Raw genomic sequence first — 12,820 nt, 5'->3', positions numbered from 1 at the left:
TCCCCCCGGGTGTTTGACTTAACATCTTCCACTAATTTGACATGACATGTTCATTTGATCGACTAACTAGTTGCTAGAAAGTTTGTCATCACGCGTTGTTAAAAATCTCATCATTTATATTATATAATTTAAACTCAAAAAATGAATTTAAAATATCACCTGCGCACTAGGTAAAAATTGTGCACAAAATGGGACTCGTGCTTTGGGGTGCCCAAGTCAATAATTAACTTCCCCTCACATAGATATTAGGGCGAGGTTGCCAGGTTGTTCAGGATTTACACAATCTTGATGAGAAGTGGTGGCCATGTAGTCTGTAGCATGATCCTAAAGATATGCTCGATTAATATAAAAAAAATAAACAAGAAATTTGCTCTCAAATATACTCATTGCCCCATTGGCATTGAAATCTCCCCATTCTTTATCCTATAAAAGGTGGCTCTTGCAGTAGTGGAACAAAGCCGCAGAACCCAAAGTCTTCTCCAGTAAAAATGAAGCCATCAGCCATTTTGCTCCTCCTTGTCGAGATCTTTCTCGTGCAGCATGTTGCAGTTTTATCTGTTCAACAGGATTTCGACTTCTTCTACTTTGTACAACAGGTATAGGTCTTCCATACTATTAATAAAGCTTTGATCGATTACTGCAGTTTAACGACCGTTTATCTTTTTTTCTTCGTGATCTTTTGTTGTAGTGGCCAGGATCTCATCAAGATACCGTTCAAGGTTGTTCGTCAAAACCAGGAAAAATCAAATCAGATTTTGGTATCCATGGACTGTGGCCAAACTACGTAGATGGCACTTACCCTACCTACTGTGATTCCGAAAATCCTTTCAACCCAACTTCTGTAAGTACTTCATCATTCCCTGAAACTAAGTAAATTTTGCGCATCATAAATGTAGAAGACGCCCAGTAATAATTCTTATAAAATTACGAAGTCAACGGCTTCGCAAACCGGTGATCTAACTTCAGTTCTTTATATATGTGTTTGTGTAGATCTCAGACATTGAAAAGAAGTTGCAAAAGAATTGGCCAGTACTCGACTGCCCAAACAACGACGGGCTAAAATTCTGGGGGCACGAATGGGATAAACACGGGACATGTTCAGAATCCATTCTAGACCAAGAAGAATATTTCGAAAAGGCCTTAAAGCTGAAGAAGAAAATCAAACTCCTGCACATTCTTCATAAACAAGGAATCAAACCAGATGGTGGATTTTACAGTTCATACCAAATTATGAAAGCTATCGAAGATGAAATCGAGGTTACGCCGTTCATTAGTTGCAATGATGATGCATCTGGGAACAGTCAGCTCTCCAAAGTCTACGTTTGTGTTGACAAGTTTGCCAAGAAGTTCATCAAGTGTCCGGTGCTACCAAAGGGAAGCTGCAGCTCGTCCAAAATCTACTTCCCTCGTTTTGGACACATTGATACTGTTGAAACTGGGGATGATGCACCTGATGTTTAGGTTTCATCTGTATTTGTATTTTACTTATTAATTGTTGGATTTATTTGGTGGAAAAAGAGTTGAAATCCAATCTTTAGATCATGTATTATTTTCGTTTCAAGATTTGATTTGAGTTTGTAATGGTAATGGTAATCCAGCCAAATTCCTTTTTGGCTTTTCTAGACTGCTTGTGCTATAGGAACCTTCCTTCAGAATTAAAAGATTGTATGTATAAACCGACATCACAGAAGCGTGTTTAGCCAAAGCTCACCCACCGATCGGGATTTATTTATTTTTTTGATGGGTAAAGAATTTGGTGTTGGTAAACTCAGGTCAATTGATATCATTACCCCGTGACTTTCCCAACTGTACTACAATGACAGGTTTTATTCGGAGAACTCCTTCCTTTTTTGGTACTAATTTGTTTTCCAAGTCCATGTAAAACTCTATTTCAATGTTTATTATAAATAGTACTCCCTCCGTTCTTTTTTAATAGGCCAGTTTCTGTAAATAAAAGTTTCAAAAAAATAGGCCAGTTTCCTAATTGGGAAAGTCAAATGTTATTTTAATTTTTTGGGACCACTTTTCTCTTAATTTCTTTTGATGACAAGTGTCATGTGGACCACTTCACTTTACTTCTTTTGCTAACAAGTGTCATGGGGACCATTTCACTTCACTTCTTTTATTGACAAGTGTCATGAGGACCACTTTCAATGATTAGTTCTCTTAATTTCCTTAAATTTCGCTAAAAACAAAATTGGCATATTAAAAAAGAACGGAGGTAGTAGTAGCTTTTAGGGTTCACCCGTCTTAATTATATTATATATGCTCTACAATACAACCCAAGAAAACAAAATAAAAAGAACAAAGAAAATTGTGTAAGATGTCAAGTATTAGTTCGAATAAACAGAAGTTCTTTGTCGAAGAAGAAGAAGATACCTTCTCATTGTCTTCTCTCAGCGACAGTCATCCAGAGGAACATAGATATCCTGGTGAATCTGATTGCAGCAGCTCAGAATCATGTAGTGATTATGAAGCGGCAGAAAGATGGCAAGCGGCAAAACGTGAGGAATATCACCAGACTCTAATTAAAGAATATAATATACAAGTTCCTGATAAACAACAATGGATAGCTTCTTGGCTTGAAACCGGAGATTATGCTAACTCGAGTGTTGCTCCCCGTAAGAGTTCTACATTAAAAAAAGATGGGGTTGCTTCCCGTGCTTCATATACGTACCAGGTGGACGTATATGGCTATTACAAAAAGAAACAAAGAGTTGGCGGGTACGGAGTTATATTTCGAGATCCCGGTGGAAAACCAGTGAGTGCTTCTGCTTGGTCTTCTAAAGGAGGCTCATGGCTTTATTACCAATTAAAGGGACTGAGAAAGGGTTTAAGGCTTGCTATAGCTTATGAACTTGACAATGGAGTCCTTGTTCGTTGTAATTCAGAAAGACTTGCGCGTATCTTTGTTGAAGTGGCTCATACTTCGTCGTATTGTCGCCATCGGTACAAACATCGTTCACCTCGCTACCCACAGAAAATTTGCAATGAATGTGTTAAGAAGAAAGTATTTTATGATGTCGAACCAAGTGAATCCAGGCGATTAGCTAGAATCGTCAAGGATGTGCACAAGATGAGTGAGGGATTTAAGTTTAACGAGTTCAAATCTGATTTCTTGTTTAGCATTGTGACTGCGTGCTCTCGCAGGACAGACAAGGAAGCTGCCTATTTTCTGGCAAAGCATTTTAAGAACAAACGTGAGATAAAACCTAAGGAATTTCCTCATGCGCTAAGAGAAATCATTTGGGAAGACGCCTACGAGGGAGACATGACTTATTCCCTAAGTAGTTGGATAAATCAATTCCATCGGAAGTCTAGGGAGGAAAGTACAGGGTAATTAACAAAGAAAAATTAGTATCTGTACACATACTACTACATGTTTGCTCAAAACATATTTACCCCAAATTTTATATTAGTGTATAGTTTTGTCAAAGTCATATCGGCTCTTTCTTTCTTTCGTCCCAGTTTATTCAATTGTCGTGGGTGTTAATTACTTGATAGTTTTGTGATTTTGGCACAAAGTTGTTAAGTTTATCTTCACATTAAAGATTTTATTCATGCTAGAGGGACTGATGAAGAGCAAAATTGTTATCGACACAAAATCGTTTGTGTATTTTTTTTTCTTTTGAAGCATATTGTTTGTGTATTTAAGGGACAAATATATCATTGGTCATTACTAACACAAAATTGTTGAATGTACCAACTCTGCAAAAATAAATCCCATAACCAAAGCAACGAGTACGGACGTAAACAAAGAAAAGGAAGGAAATTTTTGTATAGGGAAGGAAATTTTGCGTCAGATGTTCTTTCAAAAAAAGCTGCAAATGATACAATTACTAATCCCGGCTAAATTGGGGTCTATGGCCATTAATTTGGGCCTACGACTACATGACAAAAAGGTCATTGAAAAGTAAAAAAAACCACCCCTTATCCAATTATTTTAGAAAATGGCTAATTTACCTCTTGATTAATTAGCGTTAATCGGGTGATTAATTGATGTTTAATTAAATTAAACTAAAAATTAACTAATCTTGGTTCTTCATCGAAACGTGATTTTTTTTTCCTTTTTTTGAAAAACACCAAATCAGAATCGGTATATCTTACTGCTCTCATAAACCGATTTTGGGTTGATTTTTTCAATTCACAAAAAGAAACACCAGAATCGGTTTTTACAAATATACACAAAAACCCAATTATGGGAAAGAAAAAAAATCAAACATAATTTAAATCATACTCGATCTGAAAAAGAGTATGATTTCATACTCGATTTCAGTTCGCGTATAAATTCATATACTCATTTTGAGATCGAGTATGAAATCCTCGTTTTGAAATTGTGTAAAACCATAGTCATACTCATTTTCAATTTGGGTATAACCAGAATCGGTTTACACGATACACACATAAAACCGATTATTGACATTGCACAACAGGAATCAGTTTATAAAAGTGTTCATATAATCCGATTCTAACAAAAAAAAAGATACAGAAAGATTGTGAATTTTTTCTTACAACAATCCGTTTACTCGACACACATATAAAATCCGATTCTAGCATTATACATCAATAATCGGTTTTTATAAGTGCTAATGTAATCTGATTATGGGATAAGCAGTTATGAATTCAAATGGTAGAAAATCAGGTTATATGGACATTAACATAAACCGATTCTGGTTCAAATTTCTCGAACCACAAAACATATCCATGACAATCGGTCTTTGTGGGCATGAACATAAACCGTTTCTATTTGCAATTGGATCACATGTACGCACATTAACGTTAACCGATTCTGGTAAACCCGAAATTTTTTTATTTCAAAATTTTCAATTTTTGGGCGATTGCATGTTACTAAAACCTAGTTTAGATTGAGTAGACGAATCAGTTGAAGTGGAGATGAAAATAAACTTGATTTTGATTTTAGTTTTTAATTTTGTGATTTTAGAATTATGATTTTGATTTTGGTTTTTAGTTTTATGATTTTGATTTTAATTTTTAATTTTATGATTAGGATTTAATGGGGACACATTTGTAGTATTAGTATTTGATAAAGGGTAAATTGGTAGTTTCATCTCTTAATAAAAAAATTTGTCCTGTAGTGTAGGCCCAAATTAATGGGCATAAGCCCCAATTTAGCCAGGTTACTAATGTGTGGATTAAAACTCCACCATATTTTTCGGTACATGTTTTGTTGATATAATGGGAAAGGCTTCCCCAAGATCGTAGGTTTGCTTAGTTTTTGCTCAATACATACATCTTACCAAAAGACAAAAAGGAAAGAAAGGAAAGAAATCAGACAAGTATACAAGTCAAATCAACACGAAGAAATATTACTTCAAAAAAGAAAATAAAAACAAGAAAAAATACATATTTGGAACTCTAATCCTCAAGCTATTCTATTGGAAAAATTAATGAAAGATAAAACAGATGTAACTCTTTCATTAAACTCTTAATGAAATTTTCTATTAGTATCGAAAAATAAAAAAAAAACATGAATGTTATAAACATGTAATTATGTTAGGATATATGGGGTAAATTTCGTTTATTACTATTGGGATGACATAGTGTCTAGCGTTAAATCTCATTTATTGTTGGGATGTCCTTGTGTCTAGCCCTGTAAATACATGCTTCAATGTTTGTCTTACACATGAATAAGAAAGCTCTCTCTTCATTTCCTCTATTTTTTGCATGTTTCTTTATTCACAACACGTTATCATGCACATAATTCTACCAATTGATGGATATTTTTTTAGTTATCATGCACGTAGTTCTACCCAGTGGCGAATTCACACTGAGGCCAGTGGGGTCACTGGCCCCATTAGTTTTATGAAAAACAAAAATTGCCGTATAATTTCCGTTGAAAGTCGCTTTGTGACCCCATAGTTTTCTGAAACTAACTTCAGCGCTTTCCTATATCTACTCCACGAACCCCAAAACTTCCCTAAAATTAAAGATTTCTTACAAATACAATCCTTATTTTACTCAAACAAATTGATTTCCTATTTTTAGTTTTAAAGTTTAGATATAAACAACCAACCACAGATCAAAAAATAGATGTGGGCAACCAACCGTAACTACAACACATAACTGTTGACGTGTAGTAAAGCAAAACTAATTATACTTTGGTAAAATTTCATACATAAGTGTTTATGTGGTTGTATGAGGCAAGTGATATGGCCTTTCATGTAGAATAAATGTTTGTATTTTGAAAATATTCCTTAGCACTGCAATGCCTAATTGTTATAATTTAAGCCACAATATACAATACACTATGGGACCAATGTTATATACATTGAGATGTACATGTGACATACTTAAATTATTTCGTAATTTTGCTCTGTTTTCAGAATACATTTACAGATACACAAGAGGCATAAAAGTTTGAATAGTTCATAAGATTAGACCATAACGTTGCGTTAGAGATTTTTTTCGATTACATTTTTAGTTATATAGATCGAAAATAAGTTAAGCCCCACTGAACTTTTGCTCTGGATTCGCCACTGATTCTACCAACTGATAAATATTTTTTTCAGCTTTCCCTCAGTTGTTGTTTTCTCAAACGAATCCTCTTAAAAATTTCTTGGTCTACCAATATTACTAAGAAATCGAAACTATATTCGAGAAATACACATATTTACTTTATCTCATATGTTCGGGCTTGTTCCTATTTTTATTTTTGTTTGTCACTGAACATTGGATCATGAACATTATATAACTTTTAATTGTACATAGTGCTTGTTGGAAAATATATGCGGCTTCAGTTTCTTAGAAATCATGTTCACACGAAAAATAAAATACTAACAATAGAGAGTTAGGAAACTTTTCAGAGGCGAGGTAATCTTCTTTCCTTAAAGACAATTCATCTCTGTATACGGTGCTCACATTTCTATGATGTCGTCTCACAAGACACAACGATCACGCCCTGTAATAAGTAGCACTACTATATTACACGTCCGGCGAATGTTGATAATTACCGTGCTCTTAAATGACTCTTACAAATGTTGTTCAAAACTTGTAAAGACCATACAAAACAACACTAAGAGATGGGTTTATATAGAGTCAATGGCGACTCTACAATGTGTCTTTTCACCAATAGATGACTCACCATTGCCAATAGTGACTCTCCAAAGCACATATTCATGACTAGGTTTCTTATAGTGAAAAGGCATAACCTAAATACATCTCTTGGAGTTTAAATCTTGAAAAAAGAATTCACTCGTAAAATAAATTTTAACTCAAAATTCCAACAATCCCCCACGCGAGTGAAAAAACGGACTCAACAAAACTTACAAACTTTTAAAAGCGCAAGCATAAAATATTATGCATCAGTAAATGGTAGCTTTTAGCTTTGAATCAAACCTAGTTAAAATTTACCGGGTTTACTAGCCAATCAGTGAACGCGATGTCGTGAACTGTCAGCTGTTGATGTAAATCGATACAATAATTCTCACACATTATATTTCCTTAAATTTGTCAAATTCTCGGTTATGTTCATTTCGACCCTGGACGTTCTTGGTATTCTATGTGTGCTCTAGATTAACCTAGCCTTATAGTTATCATAGAGGCGGCCCCACTTCTAACTCATATAGGTGATCTCCTATTTGAAAGTATCCCGCCATATTTTTCTTAGCTAGACTAAGCTGTAGGCATCATTGTTAAAACCCAGATCTTGCGCCGAACTCTGGGGAGCGATTCATGCTATTCGTATAGCCAGCACCAAAAGAATACCGCGTCTCTGTCTTGAATGTGACTCTACTTTTGTATTACAAGCCATCGAAAACCCAAATTTGGTTCCTTGGTCTCTTTATACTCACTGGAACAATTGCTTAAACTTTGTTTCTTCTATTCAGTTTGAGTGCACTCATATATACCGTGAAGGCAAAACTTTTTCTTTATACTCACTGGAACAAGCACCCCCACAATACAGTGCTTCACTGGTTTTAGATATTCATCAATGATATATATATACAAATGTGTCATACTACTTTGCTTTTTGCCAAGCCTAAATTTTCAAACCCAAAACTTCCTCCAAGCCTGATCTTGTTTTCTTGCTACCCCTAACAAGACTTTGCTTCCCTTGGTCTAGTTTTAGATTCGCGGCTGGTCACCGGCACCGCGGTGGTCCATAACTACTATTCTACTAGGAAGTTGTTTTCCAATTTTTTATAAGGAAAAAAAATTTAGAAGGTAGTGTCGGTACATAACTTCCGAGTCTGGCATTATTCAAACATCCTCGTATTATCTCGATCACTTAAAATTCATGAGTTCCTTTTGTATTCTCTCGATCACTTAAAATTTCCATACTTCCATCTCAGACTAGCTAATGTTTTTTTTTTTGTCACACAACTCACACTATCTCCGTCTGATGGCTTGAAATCAAAGGAATTGTATAAAAACACAGATTGAAACATCATAAACACTGTATTATGGTGTGGGTTAAAGCTCATTTGTTGATTTGAAGCTGGATTTCGAAGAAGATCGGGTTTTGGGTTTTATCAGTTTTACCAAAAAAATAGAATTTTGAGCAGGTATGAAATGAGGATTGGGTCTTCGTTAATCTTAAAAATTGGGTTTTATTTTTCTGGGAAAAAAATGTGATCTTTTTCATTTGTATATCATTTATCTTTGATGATGTTCCAGTTGCAATACAAATGAATATCTATGGGTGACTTTCCCAAATTTAAACAAAGATTTGCACTGTAATTTTGGATTTTAAGTTTCTGGTATCAAGGTAAAATTTGTTTTCACTTAATCCGACAGGTTTCATGATTCTCCTTGTTAAAAGGGAGGGAGGAAATCTTAGTATCTTAGCAGAAATGGATATTCAGTTAATGTTAACTTGTTACTGTGGCGCACATTCGAAGACATTCTTTTACATTTTGGTTGGCTAGTTTGAGATGGCTTAACACTTAGCTTGAGAGGTCTTAAGACTAGAGCTAAATTGTAGAGCTGGGGTTTGATTGAGTATGCTAATTGTTTGTTGTGTGACAATGGCTCTGAAGACCAAGACCATCTGCTTTTAGGATGCTCTTTTTCAAATTCGGTTTGGAAAGGTCTGCTAATTAAAATGTGTCAAGAATTGCTCAATCTTTCGGTCCCTTTCTCATTGATTAATTAAGTATTTATACAAGACTCAAATACTTGGGACTCAAGACTCAAATATCTTATTTCCTAATACAACTTTGAGACCTACCATACGGGACTCAAGAATAGAGACCAAGTAAGACTTTCCTATATGTGGTACTTTCCATATCGGTCTCATATTTCCTACCAACTTCGTTGGTGATTATACACGTACCTTCCATATCGGACTCAATGTTACGTGTCTTAATACCCTCCCTCAAGACGGAGCATGCAGGTCACAAATGCCCATCTTGGATAGAAGACCATGAAACTGAGCTTTTCCTAATGATTTTGTGAAAATATCCGCCAATTGCACTGTGGTAGAAGTGTAAGATGGCGATACAATTCTCTGTACTATTGCATCTCTGATCAGATGACAATCCACCTCTATATGCTTCGTACGCTCATGGAAAACTGGATTCTTAGCAATATATAATGTTGATTGACTGTCACAAAGAAGACTCATTCCTTGGGCATGTCGAACTCCCAAATCCCGAAGTAACTGTTTTAACCACTTTAACTCACACGTAGTAGCCGCCATTGAACGGTATTCTTCTTCAGCTGAACTTCGTGATACAGTATGTTGTTTCTTAGTCTTCCACGACACTGGCGAATCCCCAAGAAGTACAAACCATCCTGTTAGTGAACGCCTAGTTAAAGGACAACTTGCCCAATCTGAATCACACCAACCTTTCAAGTTAAGATTACTATCAGAACGCAACAGAATTCCTTGTCCAGGATTCTTCTTCAAATATCTAACCACACGTAGTGTGGCTTCCCAATGCTCCAATCTTGGTTGTTGCATAAACTGGGACAAAGTATGCACTGAATAAACAAGATCTGGTCGTGTGACTGACAAATAGATTAGACGTCCAACCAGTCTTCTATATCTCTCCACATCTTTGAGGAAATCTCCTTTTGCCAAAGCAAGACGATGATTTGTCTCCATTGGAAATTCTGCAGGTTTTGCACCCAATAAACCTGTCTCCATGATAATATCCAACGCATATTTTCTCTGGCATATGTAGAAACCATTTTTACTACGAGCCACTTCCAATCCTAAGAAGTATTTTAATTTTCCCAAATCTTTCATCTTAAAACATTGACCCAGGTTTGACTTAAACTTTGTAAGTGCAATTAGATCATTACCTGCAATAATCAAATCATGAACATACACCAGCACATTAAGTTGAATATTTCCCTTGATCATAGTAAAAAGAGAATAATCTGAATAGGATTGACGAAATCCATAATTTTTCAACGCTGTTGACAACTTTGCAAACCAACACCGTGGAGCTTGTTTTAGGCCATACAATGATTTCTTCATCTTACAAACCATATTAGGATTACTCTTGGCAAATCCTGGTGGTATCTTCATATACACTTCCTCTTCCAAATCTCCATGAAGAAATGCATTATGTACATCCATCTGATGCACATCCCACTCCTTAGCCGCTGCAACAGCTAAAAACATGCGAACAGTTGTCATCTTCGCCACTTGTGCAAACGTCTCATTGTAATCTAATCCTTCAACTTGATGATTTCCAAAGATTACAAGTCTCGCTTTTAATCGCACCAACTTCCCGTTTTCATCATACTTCTCTGTATATATCCATTTGCTTCCCAGTGCCTTCTTACCGGGTGGTAATTTTGTTAGATCCCACGTTCCTTGTTCTTCCAAGGCTCTTATTTCTTCCGCCATAGCTTTCCTCCATCCTGGATGCTTCATTGCTTCTCTGAAAATTTTAGGCTCAGACTTTGCAGTTAGTGCTGCAAGATACGTTTTATGTACCGCAGAAAACCTATCACAACTAACATAATATGTCAAAGGATAAGGTGTACCTGAGGATGATGATTGTGTGGAATCGAGCTGAGATGGAATATGTTCTCGAATGGTGTGCGTCACAAATCCTTTTAGCCTACTAGAAGGGATCTTCTGACGCTTGCCCTTTACCCATCTCTTCTTCAGCCATGACATTATCGTGATTACCAACATCCACTTCTACAACAACATCCTCAGCTGGTTGTTTCTGCATGTCCCTTTGTACTTCCACAGTTACACCTTCTTCTGGGACTGTGCTTCCCTCATCGTCGCTGTACACTTCAACAGCAACCTCCATTGGACTGGACTGACCAGAAGTATCGTTCTCAGCAGAGTTTTTAATCAAACCACCAGACTATCGGTCTCAGTGGAATTATTAAAATTAGACTGATTCATCACAGTCGTATCATCCTTATTCAACCCACGTTTCAAGTTCGGCTCATATGGAAACTGATTTTCATGAAACTTCACATCTCTCGACACCAGAAATTGTCTTGTGTCTAAATCGTAAACTTGCCACGCCTTCTTACCAAAAGGATAGCCAAGAAATACACATCTCCTTCCTCTACTCGCAAATTTATCTCCTTTACTGCTTTGATCATGCACATAGCACAAGCATCCAAACACCTTCAACTGATTATATGGTGGTTGCTTTCCAAACAAAATTTCATAAGGAGTTTTATTGTTTAGAATAGGTGTAGATGTACGATTAATTAAGTATGCCGCAGTCAGTGCACATTCTCCCCAAAATCGTATTGGTAAACTTGCTTGAAATATCAAAGCCCTTGCCACATTCATTATATGCTGGTGTTTTCTTTCAACTCTTCCATTCTGTTGAGGAGTACCTACACACGAAGTCTCAAAGACTATCCCATTAGTCTTAAAATAACCACGTAATGCATTAAATTCAGTTCCATTATCACTTCTAACAATTTTGACTTCTTTGTTAAACTGCCGGTTTACTAAAGCAACAAAATCACGAAATTTTGATTCAACCTCAGTTTTGTATTTAAGTAAATAAATCCACACACCTCTTGAAAAATCATCTACTATTGTCAGAAAATATTGAGCTCCACTTGATGAATGTATCTTATAAGGACCCCATAAATCAATATGAACTAACTCAAAAATACAATTGGATTTACTCAAACTACTAGAAAAACTACTTCGACGATGCTTTGCTCGTGGACAAATATCACAAGCATCATTATTATTCTTTATTAACCTACTCACTCCTTGTAACTTTTGTAATACTTTCTCTGAAGGATGTCCCATACGTCGATGCCACAGCTCATATGTATCTTCAGTTACAGCCATAACTTCCACTTGAGGCACACCATAGAAAATATATAGTCCACCTTGTCTCTCAGCCACTCCAATCATCCCCCTCGTCAACCGGTCCTGTATAAGACATAAACTGTTAGTACATTGGATAATACATCTCATCTTTTGTTTTGATGATTCTACTTCTTCAACCATCTTTAGGGTTTGAACAATTTCGTTTTTTTTTTTTTTTTTTTTTTTTTAGGGTTTAGGTATCGTAACTGGCTCTTGATGCCATGTCAAGAATTGCTCAATCTTTTGGTCCCTTTCTCATTGATTAATTAAGTATTTATACAAGACTCAAATACTTTGGACTCCAGACTCAAATATCTTATTTCGTAATACAACTCTGAGACCTACCATACGGGACTCAAGAATAGAGACCAAGTAAGACTTTCCTATATGTGGTACCTTCCATATCGATCTCAGATTTCCTACCAACTTCGTTGGTGACTATACACGTACCTTCCATATCGGACTCAATGTTACGTGTCTTAATAAAATGGGATACTTTGGAAGAAGAGGAATACGAGAGTGTTTTCTTCTTCTCAGATT

General features: G+C 35.9%; 1 protein-coding gene across 1 annotated transcript; it reads left to right on the top strand.

The window, feature by feature from the left end:
- The first annotated feature begins 428 nt into the window (after positions 1-428).
- Positions 429-1,622, top strand: LOC113334250 (ribonuclease 1-like). The gene is made up of 3 exons (XM_026580591.1): positions 429-596; positions 689-841; positions 991-1,622. The coding sequence occupies exons 1-3, from the start codon at positions 489-491 to the stop codon at positions 1,459-1,461; spliced, it is 732 nt and encodes a 243-aa protein (XP_026436376.1). The 5' UTR covers positions 429-488; the 3' UTR covers positions 1,462-1,622.
- The last annotated feature ends 11,198 nt before the right edge of the window (positions 1,623-12,820 follow it).

This window comes from Papaver somniferum, unplaced genomic scaffold, assembly GCF_003573695.1.
Source record: "Papaver somniferum cultivar HN1 unplaced genomic scaffold, ASM357369v1 unplaced-scaffold_135, whole genome shotgun sequence".
Classification (NCBI taxonomy): domain Eukaryota; kingdom Viridiplantae; phylum Streptophyta; class Magnoliopsida; order Ranunculales; family Papaveraceae; genus Papaver; species Papaver somniferum.
The sequence above is the reverse complement of the archived record's forward strand: the minus strand, read 5'-3'. Positions and strand labels throughout refer to the sequence as shown.

What these genes read in the sequence shown, in the direction of transcription:
- LOC113334250 (XM_026580591.1), top strand. Translation starts at nt 489, where the DNA reads ATGAAGCCATCAGCCATTTTGCTCCTCCTTGTCGAGATCTTTCTCGTG. An exon ending in TCTTCTACTTTGTACAACAG is followed by an intron (nt 597 to 688) that starts GTATAGGTCTTC and finishes CTTTTGTTGTAG; the next exon opens with TGGCCAGGATCTCATCAAGA. An exon ending in ATCCTTTCAACCCAACTTCT is followed by an intron (nt 842 to 990) that starts GTAAGTACTTCA and finishes GTGTTTGTGTAG; the next exon opens with ATCTCAGACATTGAAAAGAA.